Genomic DNA, 18,015 nt, shown 5'->3' with positions numbered 1-18,015 from the left:
CTAATTATTGGACCCTCCCTGCAGAACAACTACTCATCCTCCTCGCTGGATCCAATCGGGAGGACAGCCTGACAAATGAGTCAGTCCCCCTCCAGCCAGTGCTGCTGATCTGAGTAATGTGATCACAATGACACCTCAATCACGGCGTGATTTACAAATTACCTGGGTTCTCAGGCAGATCCACAAACATATAATTTAAAAATTACATAATTATGTACAAATAAAAAATAAATATACACTTAGAATTAAATAGAATGCGACTTTATTAATTATAAATTGGGGGACCTATCTGACAACCCAGGCTGAAAGCCCAATTAATTTAATTTGTAAAACCTAGATTTAACCCTTTAACTTTCAAAAAAAAAACTAAAGCCTATATGTGTTGTACCCGTGAGACATCATTGAGCACAAATATGAATGTTTTAAAGAAGCAAAAATGTATAATGATGATATCATCGGTGAAAGGGCAGTTATGTGAAACATGCAAAAGACCAATATGAATACTAATTTTGGCCAGGGTTTGTGACTAAGTGGCTACTAAAAAAGAAAGGATATTTTGACTACCCTTTGGTGTCTACTTTTAAAAATGGTATGCCATGATGGGGGTAATTCCTGGGTTGCCATACGATCTCAAAGGCAACATAGTCCCAAAAGGGGAAAGCCTTATATTTGGCCATGTAACTTTCCAAAACACCATAAAACCTGTACATAGTAAGTACTGTTGAACTCGTGAAACATCACTGAACACAAATATGTGTGTTTTATTGCAGTAAAAGCATGAAACAGTATTATGACATTCACAGATAAATTGTCATGCAGAACTTATGTTTTATTTAAATACTTTATATGAAATGAAAGCTCTTTTTCATCTAAACGAAGTTATATATAATCCGTCTTGGTGTACTTAATATGAGAGAGGTAAATTATGGTTTAACAGACTTATAGCGCAAATTCCAGGTTTTGTTTTGGTTACGAAAATCAACTGGGTGTTTGAACATTTCCTGTAAAATCTCCTAGCCTAGTTTATCAGGGAAACATTCAGCTGTACATTTCCTCCTAGCCAGTTTCACTGTTTCTCTTGAATGAAGGGGTGTAACAACATTCTTACTTGCATTGTGCAAGACAAATCGTCATTATTTTCTTTATGATATTCAATCACATGTGTTCTAACCCATTCAGTGCCCTTTTAAATAGTACTTATCTCACAATATGTTAAAGGGGAACGTTCACACCATTGAATAAAACTTGAAAATCACCTGTAACTAGAAAGAGAGAAACAAGATACTTTCCAGGAGAAAAATATGCTCAAACAGATAAAAATAAATAAATGATGACTAAAAAGTAATACCGATTAATCATACAGTCAGTGAGATCTATTAACTGATATTTAAAGGGGAACTGTCACTTCTAAACAAAACATTAAAGCTCATTGAAGTAATGTCCCAGTCCCCTTAACCCAGCAAGGCTAATTATTGCAGTTATTGAGAAACTGCAATAATTAACTTGCAGCGTTATCTCCATCTCTAGTGGCTGTCTACCAGACAGCCACTAGAGGCGTTTTCGGGTTGCCTAACTGACGCTGGACATACTCACCCTATGCATGAAAACATCCAGCATCAACTCAAACCTTTTTGGCAAGCATTGATTCAATGCTTTCCTATGGTGTTTTCCTAATGTGAACACTGCGCATACGCATTAGGTCCAAGACGTGGAGGAGGAGAAGAGGTGGAGCCTTACCCAGCACAGAGAAACATAATAGAATTAAGGGTTTTTAATCCTTTCTGCACTGCAGGGGGTGGGGGTGTAAAATATAAAATATATCTTTTTATTTCCACACATTTCTGTGAATTTCTTTTGCATCAGACCGCTACTTTAACTATGGATATTCCACCCAAAACTCAGGTTAGGATGTATCAAAGCATTTGCCCAGGTGTCTGTTACTGCAAAATGATTAAAGTCACAGCAGCTATATTTAACACAGCAGGAAGGTTCTAATGCAACCTACTGAAATATGAGCATAAAAACACAGCTGTTGCTCTTCATGTGATACAGTGTGAATAAATGCTTTATTTACTAATGCTCAAAAGTGATTTGGAATTTTTGTACATTTTTATGTTTGCAGGTGATAAAGTATAATTACATGATTTTGCTATTACATGACAAAAAGTCATGATTTTATTAAAGACACGGAGGCGAGTATTGCATATCCCTTTCTTTACTGTCCACCAATAGCAGCAAAGAATACAAAACAGTAAGAAAAAATGGCATACATAGTGATAAGCCACTCCCAGTATAATAGTCAGCACCTCCCTACACATTTCCTCTTTCTTTGGAGATGCGACCACAATAAACAAACATCAAACAGGAATCAGTTCAGCTGCACAATATCAACTGCCTTTAAATCCAGTCGGCGTCCAACCACGTAACAATCCAACGAACTGGGACAAATCCATCACAGCAAACAAGAAATCGCCAACGTAGATGATTCCATTATTCTATAATCAGATGGAGTCCATCAAACCAGTCCGAATTAGGCTGTGAAAACATAAATAGACAGGAGCCATACGGTTATTTTAGTCTTTGCAACTTAGTGTGATCATAAGGTAGAGATAAACCCTTTTATCAGACAAGCATGCGACCCAAGAACAAACCCATATTGACCATAAAGGCTATAGCAATAATATCCCCACTTACCTTAATACAAACCTTATCCAAACATACCCATACCAGGGAGGGAAGAAGTAAACCAAGACAGAAGTGTATCTAGGGTGGGACAATACTCGCCTCCATGTCTTTAATAAAATCATGACTTTTCATCATGTAATAGCAAAATCATGTAATTTTATAACAAGACACGAAGTTCAAAGCTGACTGACAACCATAGAAAAAACATGAGTCACCGGTCGAAAATAAAATTCACGGAAAGTAGATTCCCGAGACCAGTCCGCTGTCCTTATCAGGTCCTCCAAATGTGATCCCGAGGTCATCATCGATGAGGCCGAAGCACCCCGGACAGAATGGGTGTCAACACACGCCTGTTGCAACACCCATTTCAACCAATGAGCCATAGTAGTACTCGTCCCCGGGGAAAAAGGAGGTCAAAGGGATAAAAAAAGAGGCGTAGATTGTGACTGATGCGGCTCAGTGCGAAGTTCATATTTCTATATGTGACGGACCGCCTGGTACCCCGATCGGGTACCTCCATCAATCGCTGCTTCCTTGTAATCCTTGAGTACCATAAGCACTGCGCCGGACACCATAACCACTGTAAATCCCACAAACTGCCGCAGCTTGGCTGGGGTCTCACTGTCTTCCACCCACCCTGGACCCAAGACCAGGATGCAGCTTCCAGTGGGTAGAACTCTCCTAGTCCAGAGAGCAAAGCAGGCTGCTCTTACAAGAGCAAGTGTTGTATAGGAACAAGGGAGTATAGTGATTATAGCAATCCCCAGAGTGAATATAGCTCTCCAATCCCCCAAACATGAGCCTACACTTCATGAAGGGTAAAACAAATCTCTTTAATGGCAGCCACAACTGGCCTTCTATGCAGGTTCCCATGCAAGGGACACTCCCCCTGGACCTGAGAGTAGACTACAGTAAAAACATACACACAATTACATTGGCTCTCAGTTTCAAGACACTCCCATACAAAATAGGTCAATCCCTCCCTTGTGCCTAGGAGATAATTGAGTCAGCACTGTATTACATAGTTACATAGTTACATAGCTGAAAAGAGACTTGCAGCCACAACTGGCAGCCACAACTGGCCTTCTATGCAGATTCCCATGCAAGGGACACTCCCCCTGGACCTGAGAGTAGACTACAGTAAAAACATACACACAATTACATTGGCTCTCAGTTTTAAGACACTCCCATACAAAATAGGTCAATCCCTCCCTTGTGCCTAGGAGATAATTGAGTCAGCACTGTATTACATAGTTACATATATAGTTACATAGTTACATAGCTGAAAAGAGACTTGCGTCCATCAAGTTCAGCCTTCCTCACATTTGGTTTTTGCTGTTGATCCAAAAGAAGGCAAAAAAACCCAGTTTGAAGCACAATTTTGCAACAAGCTAGGAAAAAAATTCATTCTTGACCCCAGAATGGCAGTCAGATTTATCCTTGGATCAATCAGTTATTACCCTACATTGAAAGATTATATCCTTGAATATTCTGTTTTTGCAAGTATGCATCCAGTAGCTGTTTGAACATCTGTATGGACTCTGATAAAACCACCTCTTCAGGCAGAGAATTCCACATCCTGATTGTTCTTACAGTAAAAAAAAAAACCTTTCCTTAAACTCAATTATTTCCAGGCACAGAAAACATACATTTTTACAAAACCACAAAAATACCTTCAAAGCAGTGTGACCAATTTCACCGATAGTTGGCGCAAGGAAAGGTCCGCATTAGATGGCCATGAGGCAAACAATGATAGCACTATGGAGTATCGTGGTCTAGGTGAGCGAGAAAGGTGGGAGCCACACAGAAGCCAGCATACTAAGGGATGTTGTCCTGCCGGACAACCCTCAAAACCCTGATGGGCCAAAAAAATGGGTGACCTGTATACATTTATTGTTAGGTAGGCCCGGCCAGCTTCAAACAGAGAGGTGAGGAATTGGAGAATTGCCGTAACAGGCGCTGAAGCGGGATCCATGTCCTTAGCCAGGCACCAGCCAGCCCAAGATCTCCAAGCTGATCCATATGATCTTCGAGTTCCAGGAGCCCATGCATCCGTCAAGAGGCGCCGAGTTGTGTCCGAAACTCCAGAGATCTGCCAGGGTCCCCTGAAATCCGCCAAGCCATCAACAGGAGGGATCCTTCCAGGAGGGGAGTATGGTGACGTCCTGCTGGGTCCTGAAGTAGGCATGGACATATCGGCAATAGCCTGGGGACATCTATTGCCATCTCCAGCAGTTGAGGGAGCCACGGCTGAGTCCCCCATAACGGGGTTAAGAGAACCAACTCCGTAACTTGGTGGCAAACCTGAAGCAGCGTCCTGGGAAGCATGGCAAATGGAGGGAAAGCGTAGAGAAGAAGTCCATGCCAATCCTGCATGAAAGCTTCCACCGCCTCTGCAGCTGGGTCCGGACGCCAGCTGAAGAAACGGGGTAACTGGGTGTTGAGCCATGAGGCAAATAGGTCTATGATTACGGGACCCCAAAGGGAAGGAATAGTGCCAAACACCTGTACATCCACTCTCCAATCGCTGCTGTCTGAGAGATAACGTGAGTTCCAATCCGCCTGAACATTGTGTAGGCCCGGTAGGTACTCCGCCTGGACCACCAGAATCCGTGTTAGACAAAACTCCCAGAAGTCCGTTGCCATGCGAGCCAACAGTGCCGGCTGGGTGCCGCCCATGTGGTTGACATATCGAACTGCTCGCGAAACTCTCAATCATAAAGGATCCCACTAGAAGCTCCAGAACATTGATGTGCATTCTGGATTCGATCTCCGACCAGCACCCTACTGTGGACACCCCTTCACAGTGGGCACCCCAGCCATGGAGGCTCGTGTCTGAGTCTATGGTGAACTTCTGTTGAGATCCAAATATGGCCCTGACGTTCCATGCACATAGATTGTGAATCCCCCAACGCAACTCGTCTTTCGATTCCTTGTCAGTGATATATGATGCTCCCTCGCGAAGATGTGCAATATTCAACCACTGGGGAGCTTGATAGTGAAGAGGAGCTGGGAACACCGTCTGGATCCACGATGCCAACAGTCCGATGAGTCTCGCCAAGTGACACAGGGTCAGATGTGGTCGGATAAGTGCCCTTCTGCTCGTCCACACCTTTGACGCAGGTAGGCTCAAGGAGTCCTCCTCCGAGTTCACAAGGAAGCCCAAGAATTCCATGCGTCTGAATGGTGTCAGACAAGATTTCTCCCAGTTGATGAGAAAACCCAGTAAGGTCAGCCGATCCACCGTCCATCACAGGTGCTGCAGGAGGACAGAGCAATCCGGAGCCATGATCAGAATATTGTCCAGATAAACAATAAGGTGAACACCCCGACTTCGGAGCCAGATCATAGCTGGGCGTAGCAGCTTGGTGAAGCACCAAGGCGCTGAAGAGAGACCGAACAGAATATAGGTGAAGCGCCATATGCGTTCCCCCTAGCGGAAGCGTAGGAGGTCCCTGGAAGTCGCATGCACCATCACCGTCAGGTACACATCTTATCAGATCTAACTTCGCCAGCCAGTCCCCGTGCAGGAGAAGATGGATGCCCTCCATCTTGAAATGCTGGTAGCGTACCCTGGAATTGAGAGGGCGCAAGTTGCTAACTAGATCTATGCGAAACCCCCTCACCGTGTCTAGAACCCATGTGTCTGATGTGATAGATGCCCAGGCTGGGAAAAAAAGATGGAGTCTGCCCCTTACACAAACAGGAGAAGAAACATGTGGAAGAGTCAAGCTTACCACAGGGTCGTCTGCCACCGGAACCTCATCTGAATCCCCTTGACCGCCATGGTCGACCAAGGGATGGTCGACCAAGGGAAATCGGGTCTTTGCCTCATGGAAGTTGTGGGGATGATTGAAGGAGCATCTTCACAAGCCACAGGAATAGAAGTAGCTGCGGCAGGCCAGACGGCCCCTGGATCTGCCGGCCCTGGTAGAGACCCGTCCCTGGAACACCCTCCTCATGGAGGACTCGGCTTTATCTTGGGCAGTAAATGCCCCAACAAAACAGCCAAGGTCCCTAATAAAGGAGTCATCAAACAGGAGGCCTTGGGCCTCCTTGCCAATCTCAGTGCGGCCGAGACTAGCCCGTTTCGGCTCTATCTTAAACAGGATGGCTTTATGTCACAGATAGAGAAGCATTGAGCTGCCCGCAATACAGATGGCCCTTTGGACCCAACCACAGAGTTCATCTGGGTCGACTAGCCTGTTATCAGCCCTGGCATCCTCAGCTAGATCAAAAAGCTTGGCCAGGGGCCCAACTATGTCTAGGTGTTTATCTTGGCACGACCTGAGCGCCGAGTCCAGGCCTTTACCTGGGTTCAACCCATCTTTGATAAAAACTGCATCATTTTGGGGTCAGCTTCCAGTGTTTCGCGCACCTTGTTAGGCACCACCGGTCTAGGGCACTCAGCTCTGAGTTTATTACATGCTGCCTTGCTAAGGGGGCAACGGACCCAATTTTCCAGGTAGCAGGCCACATGGTCCGCTGGGAGCAGTTGGTGAAGGTCATCTGGATCGAACAGTGGCTCACCCAGCGGGTCCATGAGGGCAGTCCTTGCAGCCGCAGGAGGATCAGTCCCAGGGTTGCCTCCTGTCATCCCCGCCATGGCGGAGGTAAGGAGATCAAGACCCAAGTCCCCATCATCATTCTCCGAGTCACTATTGGACTCCACTCCAGCCTCCTCACTAGACCCGATTTCTGAGTCGGAGTCACTCTCATTCTGTGCTCTCGCACCCGTTCTGCCTGGTGCAGAAAAGCTCCTTTGCATGGATTTGACACACTTTCAGGGGCGCCTTGCCAGTCATATTGTTTCTGGAGGCAGATGAAGAGAAATGCCTAGATTTATGGCAAGCCTTTCTTGGTGCAGTCCCAAGGGAGTCCAACTCATGACGCGGGGTGCGCGTTGAGTGATCTGTGGTCCCCTTGCCCGAGGGGCGCGTTATTATCACTTGGGAAATATATTGGGACGAGGCCGAGGACATAATGGCGTCAGCCACAGACCTCTGGAGCGCCAATGACTGTGCGTCCCCTGCCGAGGGGGGGGGAGCCAGCCGTAGATGGGGCCTCACCAAACAGTAGTGCGGTGTCCAACTCTCTAGGGGTAGAGGGGCATACAGGCACCTTAGGCTTAGGCATGTCTAAACTGAGCTAAGACCCACAAAATATACTGACACAGAAAAGTTACCTCAATAGGAATGCTGTCAGGGGAAAATGAAGGAAATAGTGAGGGTTAGCCCAGACCAGTAACAAAACACACGAGGCAGAAGGAGGAGGATACCAGCATAAACCGGAAGGAACCGTGAAGAACCCACAATTTTGCGATGGGAAATGAACTCCGGAACGAGAAAATTTGTATCGCGACCAAGGCGCATTCGCAAGTCAAATGAGTCTATGAGACAACCCATGAAAGCGGCAGTGAACAGACGAATCGTCGGATACGAAAGAACCCGTGAACAAACAACGTTCGCGGGCCGAATCACAATGAGTAAAACAGGCGAACAGGTATTCGCATGCGAACTCCCAAACTTCAGATACCACAATGGCACGAAGAGCGCCGAACGGGGGCGCAAAATGGCCCCGGTACAGCGGGCAGAGGAGACAGAAAGGCAAGACCCGAGCACCACCACGAGGAAAGTCAGAGAAAGTCATAGACCAGGAAGCAGAAAGGAATAAAAAGGAGGAACACCCCTAAGTGAGAGGAGTAACAAAACCCCCACCAGGTCTGGGACCCTGAGCACAGAACCAAGTAAATACACAATAAAACAGGTACACAAACAGTCCTTACAAGGTAAACTCAAAGGCTAAGTTAAACTAAAACCCCCAGACTTATAATCACAAGTACACAAAATGTAGTACAACCAAAGAGACAAAATAAATGGTACTTTTGGAGTGACTTATCACTATGTATGACATTTTTTCTTACTGTTTTGTATTTTTTGCCGCTATTGGTGGACAATTAAGAAAGGGATAAGCAAATGAGCCTCCGTGTCTTGTTATAAAATCACATATAACAAAAGACAAAGATGCACAAGATAGAAAACAAACATAGTCTCGAAATGTAACCTATATGCAAACGTATTCGTTGGTGGTTAGATTAATCCTGTACTACAGAAATAAATGTGCTTGTTATATCAGACAGCTATAGCATTCATACATAGTAGACAATATAGCAATCAAACATAGTGTTGACTCAAAAGACACAGTTGTATGTAGAGAAACCATGGAAGGAAAGCTCTTGAGCTATAATCAGGTAGAAGGGTCTAACGTAGACTAATTATAAAAACAAGAAAGAAATATTCAAAAGTGAACTGTATGTAAATTATGAAAATATGAAACACAGCTGTTATGGTGAGGTATGGGCCAATAACCCAATTTGTTTCTCCTACTGACAGTTTATTTTATGATGTATTGACTTTTAATCTTAAAACACTAATCTTTTTTCTTTTACATGTATTGTGCAAAATTGAATTTGCAAATGGGCTCTCATTTCTTTCCAACAGCCAAATGCAGACTGCTTGGATGATATTGCTCCAGACTTTGAAGGTTCTGTTGGACCGCCAACCAATCAAATAACAGGAGCTAGTGATGTAACTGTGAATGAGAGTTCTGTAGGTGCTGATCCTCCTGTCCGTACAGTGGGTGTATTACAAATAATTCAAGATGCAGAAGTGCTTCCGCAGGTCGGGGACATTAGTCTTACTGCAAGCAGTAAGTCATTCATTGTTTTGTACTAAAAAATAAATATTAAGTGTAAGTATGCATGTAGACCATACAAATAAGCAGTTTTTTGTCAAATTACCATAATGTTAGATATACAATTGTATTGCAAGTTTGGAATATCTTGTTGATAATAGATATCAATTCAAATTCAATTTGGATTCTAAGCTTACCTATGGACATTTGACCTGTTTACATGTTTAGTACTCACTTTTTATTATTTTCTTTATAATTTAATAGTTTTTACCACTGTGTGTTTTTTTGTTGTTGTTGGTTTTATAAACTGACTTAACTGGTGTGTGTGTGTGTTTGTTTATATATATATTGATCAGCCATAACATTAAAACCACCTGCCTAATATCATATAGGTCCTCCTCATGCGGCCGCAACTGCTCTGATGCATCAAGGCGTGGACCTCATAAAACCTCTGAATGTGTCCTGTGGTGTCTGACACCAAGGCATGAGCAGCGGATCCTTTAAGTCCTGCAAGTTGCGAGGTGAGGTCTCCATGGATCAGATTTGTTGTTCCAGCACATTCCACAAATAATCAATTGAATTGAGATCTGGGGAATTTGGAGGCCAATGCAACACCTTGAACTCTTTGTCATGTTCCTCAAACCATTCCTCGACAATTTGTGCAGTATAGCAGGATGCATTATCCTGCTGAAAGAGGACACTGCCATCAGGAAAAACAGCTGTCATGAAGAGGTATATGTGGTCTGCAACAATCTCTAGGCAGGTAGTATGTGTCAAAGTAACATCCATTTGACTGCCAGGATCCAAGGTTTCCCATCAGAACTTGCCATGACCATAACACAGCTTCGCCGGGATGCATCCTTCCCATAGTGCATTCTGCTGCTATCTCATCCCCAGGTAAACGACGCACATGCACCCGACCATCCACCTGATCCAAAAGAAAACGTGATGTATTAGACCAATCAACCTTCTTCTATTGCTCCATTGTCAAGTTCTGATGCTTGCGTCCCCATTGAAGGCGCTTTTACGGGTGAACAGTGGTGTTTGTAGGCACTCTGACCAGTATGTGTAATGCAAAATATTTTCCGATACGATATCAGCAGTTGAAATAATTGTCCCCAAAATTAGATGAAACTTATTAGACAAGTCTAGTGTGTCATAAAAAAGTATGAAAAAAAGATGAAAAAGAAGATAAATGATAGAAAGCAGAAGAAGGGACAAACGAAAGGTGGAGGCAGCAGAGTAGAACCCCTGAAAGTTTGGATATGAAATGGGGGTAGCAGCGGAGGAGGAGAAACATTTATATATAGAAGAAGGAGAAATATAATGAAAGGGCAGAGATAGTTAAGAGCAGAGTTAACAAGCAGGCTAGGGGATGCAGTTTCTATATTTTAATCACATACTGTCATTTGTGGTCTGAAATGATGTGTGTAAAGAGGGTTCCTGTGGTAGTGCTAACTTAATCTTGTTATTTTACACTTGCCTGACCTAAACTTTATAATTGACCTCCAACTGTATAACTGAAACCACCCCCCTCATTATATGCATAACATGCTTCCTGGACACAGTGGATAGGAATGTACTGCTCACTCTTTGTCAATATATGTTGGACACTAATTAAAAAATCCCACCATCCATTGAATAGAGCATTATTGATTGTGGATATCTGAGCAACGCAGTATTTCTACACTCACAATACATCAGCTCTGTGCTTTACATACTGATCCACTAAATCTTCAGTGATTGTTAGTTGTCTTTGCACTCAAGAGCGGGCTGCATAGTGATAAAATATGACAGTCATTTTTGGCCTTCCTATTTACCCTTGTGTATTGTCTTTAGACAAAGGCTGGTTTCCTGCTGGTCTCCTCATTAGACTTGCTTTAAATAAGCTGTTTCAACAAATTCATTAGCGTTGACCAATGACACAAAATCAATGATTTGTCACGTTGGTAAGAACATGACATGATGTAAAAGTTTGTGTGTGAAAATACACGCACACACTGATCAACCAAAACATTAAAATCACTGACAGGTGATTTTCATAACATTGCTTATATTGTTAAAATGGCACCTGTCAGGAGGTAGGATATATTAGGCAGCAAGGGAACAGTAAGGTTTTGAATTTCATGTGTTGTAAGCAGGAAAAATGGGCAAGCAACATTATCTGAGTGACTTGGACAGGGGCCAAATATTTATGGCCAGGCAACTGGGTCAGAGTATCTCCACAACAGCAAGTTTTGTGGGGTGTTTCCAGTATTCAGTGGTTAGTACTTACCAAAAGTGGTCCAAGGAAGGACAACCAGTGAACCGGCGTTAGGGTCATGGGTGCCCAAGGCTCATTGATGTACATGGGTAAAGAAGTCTGTCTTATCTGGTCCAATCACACAGAAGAGCTACTGTAGTTCAGATTGCTGAAAAACTTACTGGTGGCCATGATAGAAAGGTGTCAGAACACACAGTGCATCGCAGTTTGCTGCATATGGGGCGCAGACCAGTCATAGTGCCCATGGTGACCCCTGTAGTGGGCGTATAGGTGGACGATAGCTGGCCCAGGTTGTTGCCCAGTAATACATCGACCTGCAGGTTGTTCATGAGGCCGACTTCCACCATCCTGTGTCCAGCTCCCCAGTCGAGATGGACCCTGGCCATGGGTAGGCGGTGAACGACTAATTTTAATTCTCCAGTTTGTATCAGACCTATTAAAAATGTTTTCACACTATTTTAGGAACAGCACACATACAATCACAACCATACCATCACCATTACAAAAAGCTGCAGCCGCTACAGTGCTTGGAGTCTCCCTTTAAGCTTCACATTTCACATCTTTTACAATATTATTTGATAGTACATATACTGCATTTTAACCACTGTGGGTTAATGTTACATACACAATAAATGACATTCCTTGATAATCTAACATGTGCCTGCTTTATCACAGTCTCTGTTTGTTTTCCCTGGTATCCTGTGGCTCCAACTCCTCTGGCAATACAAAATGAGGCTCTTTTTGAAATAAATATCCTGCCCTTATCTCTGTAAAAAGGAACAGTCTGTAACAGTCTGTATGGGAACTAAGATACTGAGACCCTAACACATAACATTAGCATAACACTAAAGGCCAGCTATTATTTAAACTGCTCACAGCAAAGAGAATTAGCCCAGTTCAGATCGGATGGCAATATTTGCTTGGCTACTTAGAGCAATATATACCGTTCTTTTAACTTTTATGTCATTGTCTTCTTCTGGATTTTCCATCTTTTTTTTACTTCTCTTTTCTATCGCATCTAATTTTTCTCTTTTTGTCTTACCTGATATTTTTGAAATTACTGACTTGACAGTAATTAGCTTAAATACGACTTTTATGATCTCAATGTGGTACATTGGATAAAAAAAGAGGATATGTTTTATATACCGAAAATTTAAAATGCATCATTATAACTTGTGTAGAATAATATTATGTTGGATTAGTGATATTATGTTAATATGTTTTACCAGAGGAGAGATTATGTTGTATTAGAGATGATTTTAAAGATATTATGAGTTTACTATATCTCCATAGAGGAGAGATTATTTTGTTGGATCAGTGATATTATGATTTTAAAATATTTCAGTATGACATAGATTATTTGGTATAGCTATCACATAAACTATAATGTACATGAACCCAGGTGATCTTTTCTACCCTATGCATACAGTGGGTTTAATATAAAGAAGAAAAAGTGAAGTAAAAGGGCTCAACAGGAGCATAGAGTTATGAAGTGATGAAAAGGAACATTTTGTTGAAGGGTCAAGTGGAGTGGTCATCGTATGTTCTAATATATGTGCATTCAGGGCCGGTGCAAGGATTTTTGCCGCCCTAGGCAAAAAAAATTTGCCGCCCCCCCATATGTCCTGCCCACCATGTGACATCACAATGCCTCGCCCACATACGGTACTCTGCCATATTGGCCAATGCCAGTCTTCACAAAGTGTCTTTTATCTGAAGACAGTGTGTTTACATTTAAAAGCCTACAGGCACAGGCTATAGACACCAGAACCACTACATTATGCTGTAGTGCTTCTGGTGACTATAGTATCCATTTAATGTGAGGTAAATTAGAGATTAGTGCCACTAATAATATATTGGATTGCCTACTTACCACCAGATGAGGACAAGAGGCTGATGATGGGCTCAGTCTGGCTCCACAGGTCTGGTGTAGAAGAGGCTCTCTGGAGACTGTATTTAACAGTGCTCACAACAATTAACGAACAGGAAGCAGCTCCATTTTTTAGGGCCCCTTACACAGCTCAAGGTCTGGGCCCCCGGGGCTTGACCGTGAGTATGCCTACAATGCCCACCCATAAATACCTACATGGCCCACCCATGAGTTCTCTCACAGGAAGTGGAGTGTGTAGGGGATGTTTTATGTGTTATTGTAGAGGATGCAATGTGTGTGTGTTCTTATAGAATGTAGTGTATAGGGATACCAATTTGTGTAAGGGATGTAGTGTGTTTATAGGGGATGCAGTGTGTGTTTGTGTGTAAGGAATGCATCGTATGTTTATGTGTGTGAGTGTGTGTGTAAGGGGTGCAAGGTGTGTTTCTGTGTATGTAATTGAATGCAGTGTGTGTCCCTCCGTGTTCTCCCCTTTTGTGCCTTAGTGCTCTCCCTTGGCCCCCTGTCCCTCTGTAGCCCCCCCTTGGTGGTCTTCTCACTCCCCCCTCTCCCCCTTAGTGGTCCTCCATCCCTCCCCTTAGTGGTCCTCCCTCTCCCAAACCCTTGAGTGGTCCTCCCTCTCCCAAACCCCTTAGTAGACCTTCCCCTCCTCCCCCCCACCCCCTTAGTGGTAATCTCCCCCCCTGAGTGGTCATTATCCTCTCCTCCCCCCCCTTAGTGTTCCTCCCTCCTTACCCCCCCCCCTCCCCTAAGGGGCCTTAAAACCCCCCTCCCCTCTACTAATGGACTTTACATCCCCCCTCCCCTAAGGGTCCTCACCCCTCCTCCCCTCATGGTCCTTAACCCCCCCTCCCCTCCCCTAATGGACTTTACAACACCCTCCCCTAAGGGTCCTTCCCCCCCCTCCCTTAAGGGTCCTTAAAACCCCCCTCCCCTAATGGACTTTACACCCCCCTTCCCCTCCCCTCCCCTCATGGACTTTACACCCCCCTTCCCCTCCCCTCCCCTCATGGACTTTACACCCCCCTTCCCCTCCCCTCCCCTCATGGACTTTACATCCCCCCTTCCCCTCCCCTCCCCTCATGGACTTTACACCCCCCCTTCCCCTCCCCTCCCCTCATGGACTTTACACCCCCCTTCCCCTAATAAACTGTGCACCCCCTCCCCTCATGGACTTTACACCCCCACCTCCCCCTCCCCTTATGGTTCACCTCCCCCTCCCCTAATGGTTCACCCCCCCACCTCCCCCTCCCCTAATGGTTCACCCCCTCCTCCTTCCTACCTATGTAGCGTGGCTGGGCGGCGCGGAACGCGGGACAGGAACCTCTGTTTCCTGTACCCGGCCGCCGGCGGACTGAAGGGAAGTGCTCACTGAGTGAGCACTTCCTGTCAGTCCGCCGGCGGCCGGGTACAGGAAACAAAGGTTCCTGTTCCGCGCCGCCCGGCCACGCTACATTGAGAGACCGGCAGGAGGGCGCGCTCTGCGCCTCCCTCCTGCCGGTCACAAACCCGGCCGCCCTCCACACAGCATTGCTGCGCCGCCTGGGGCTTGCTAAAGCGCTCAGGCGGCGCAGCATGAGGAGCCGCAGCGGGAACTCCGGGTGCAGGGATCCGGCGCCCCCTGCTTTGTAATAGGAAATAGTTACTTGAATTAGTCTGGGAGTGTGTGCCAGAGGGCACAAATAGTGGGCGTATAGAAGAATTCTGATGGCAATACTCAGCACTACTTACTGTCTTGTTTTCATACTTGTTTACTGACTTGTTCAGAGAACTCAGCAATGAGCCTGCAGGGGCATGATCTATACACCAAAACTGCTTCATTAAGCTAAAGTTGTTCTAGTTACTATAGTTTATCTTTATGGACTCCTCCAGTAAGTGGTTCTTCTTCCTATCAGATTAAACAGTAAGAGCTGTCCAAGGTTCTAGTTGAAATTGTATACCAAGCAGATAGTAGAATGAAACTGTCAGACCATACGTGAAATATATTTTGGAAGGCCCACAAAGTTAGCTTGTAGGTAACAAGTAGAACACACAATTTGAGAAGCATAAGATGGAGATTGAATCCTACACACTGTCAAAGTTGTGACATGAGAGATGGCAACTGATTACCATCTTGCTTCCTTGCAGGATCGAATATGTTATTGTTTCTGTATTAAGTGACCATACATCATAAGATCATGAAGGATGTGGGGCATCATGGTCCTCATTCAGTACTGATTGATATATGATTGTATTTAAACCTGAAGAGCCCTATTACTGTAGACGGAAGCTTCAAAGAATGTGTAATAGCATATTGGTAAAGTTGATACCACAGAGGAGAAAAAATATTGTTGTAGAATTGCAGATGTCAGGACAGATCAGTAGCGATAGACTGCAGAATCTGAATTGTATTCCTCAATTTAGACTATTCCCAGATTGGGCCTATATTTAGCAGATCAGGAGCACACTTGGAAAGGCCACATAGAATGGTTTAACTTATAAATTGCTTCCAGTGCTGCTGTTAGGTTGAGAGCGATCAGCTGATGCTCTCAGCCAATCCTTGACTCTCCATTCACTAAACTGGTTTTGCAAAGAACGTACCTGTCAGGATCGGGACAGGGATCCAACACGCAGAGTACAAAGAGTGGAAAGGTACGTATACCGGGCCTTAGAATGGCCGGACTAACGTACCGAGAGTAATAGAGAATAGTCAGAGACAAGCCGAGGTCGAGGGAACGGGAAGACAGATAAGCGAGGAACAAGCCGGGTCAAGGGAGAACAGAGAAGCAGGGAAGTACAACAAGCCGAGTCAAAACCAAATAGAGCAAACTAGAATACCAGAGCACTGAGTGACTAGACAAGCTAGAACCACGACAGGGCAATGAGCAGAAGCGAGAAGTAAGCTTAAATACCCTGGCTCCGGATGGTAAGCACGCCTCTGACAAGTGCCGATTGGATATCGGACACTTGAGTGACAGGTCGCTCGTGATAGCGTCATGACGTCACGTATTGAGCGTCCTGCTAGAAAAGGACGTGGATTCCTCGCGGCCGGTGTTTAAGTGGCTGGATGAACCGCGAGGAACGGAGGAAACAGCTCGCCTGGACGGATAAACCACCAAGTCTCTACCTCCCTTAGAGGTAGAGGCCTCAGGTACCCTGACAGTACCCCCCCTCTCAGATACGCCCACCGGGCGGAAGGAACCGGGGCGAGATGGGAAGCGGAGGTGAAATGCTCTGCGAAGGCGAGAAGCATGAACGTCCTCCTGAGGTACCCAACTCCTCTCCTCAGGACCATATCCCCTCCAGTTGACCAGATATTGCAATTTTCCCCTTGAAATTCTGGAATCAACGATGGAGCTGACCTCGTACTCCTCCCGACCCTCCACCTGAACAGGACGAGGCGAGGAGACCTTAGAGGAGAATTTGTTGCAAATAAGAGGTTTCAACAAGGAGACATGAAAAGAGTTAGGAATGCGTAAGGCAGGTGGCAGAGCAAGGCGATACGCAACCGGATTGATACGAGTGAGAACCCTGTAAGGACCTATGTAGCGGGGAGCAAATTTCATAGATGGAACTTTTAGTCGAATATTCTTAGTACTTAACCATACCCTATCCCCAGGAACAAAAACAGGAGCCGCTCTTCTATGCTTGTCAGCGTGTTTTTTGAACAACGAGGAACTATGTAACAGAATTTGCCGAGTCTGATCCCATAATTTCTTCAGGTTGGCGACATGATCATCAACCGACGGTATCCCCTGAGAAGAGGAAACCGAAGGAAAAATCGAAGGATGAAAGCCATAGTTCATGAAGAAAGGGCTAGAGCGAGTTGAATCGCAAACAAGGTTATTGTGTGCGAACTCCGCCCAAGGAATCAGACCGACCCAATCGTCCTGGTGTTCGGAAACAAAGCAACGCAGATACTGTTCGATCTTTTGATTGGTACGTTCAGCAGCTCCGTTAGACTGAGGGTGATAGGCCGAGGAGAAGTTCAATTTGATGCCCATTTGAGAACAAAAGGATCTCCAGAAACGTGAGACAAATTGAGAGCCTCTATCAGAAACAATCTCCGAAGGAATCCCATGTAGGCGAAAAACCTCTCTTGCAAAAATCTCCGCCAATTCAGGAGAAGACGGAAGTTTAGGTAATGGCACGAAATGAGCCATCTTAGTAAATCTATCCACCACCGTGAGAATAACAGTCTGTCTCTTGGAAGCAGGCAAATCAACGATAAAGTCTATGGACAAACAGGACCAAGGTTTCTCAGGAATGTCCAAGGGGTGTAACAGGCCACATGGAGATGCATGAGGTAGTTTAGTCTTGGCACAAGTTTCACAAGCTGCGACGAACTCCTCAATATCTTTTCGAAGTGAAGACCACCAGAAATCCTTGGATATCAAAGAGTATGTCTTGCGAATACCAGGATGACCAGCTATTTTACTTTCGTGAAAACATTGTAAGAGCTCCAGTTGAAGTTCAGGAGGAACAAAGTTTCTTCCCTCAGGAG

General features: G+C 44.8%; 1 protein-coding gene across 1 annotated transcript in view; it reads left to right on the top strand.

The window, feature by feature from the left end:
• RNF150 (ring finger protein 150) overlaps window positions 1–18,015 on the top strand; it is a 193,049-nt gene that overhangs the window by 155,528 nt on the left and 19,506 nt on the right. The window contains exon 6 of the mRNA XM_063458455.1: window positions 9,186–9,393. Within this exon, the coding sequence (XP_063314525.1) occupies window positions 9,186–9,393 (208 nt within the window). The remainder of the gene's footprint in view (window positions 1–9,185; window positions 9,394–18,015) is intronic.

This window comes from Pelobates fuscus, chromosome 6 (assembly GCF_036172605.1).
Source record: "Pelobates fuscus isolate aPelFus1 chromosome 6, aPelFus1.pri, whole genome shotgun sequence".
Taxonomy (NCBI): domain Eukaryota; kingdom Metazoa; phylum Chordata; class Amphibia; order Anura; family Pelobatidae; genus Pelobates; species Pelobates fuscus.
Note: the sequence above shows the minus strand (reverse complement) of the source record. Positions and strands in the feature narration are given on the sequence as shown.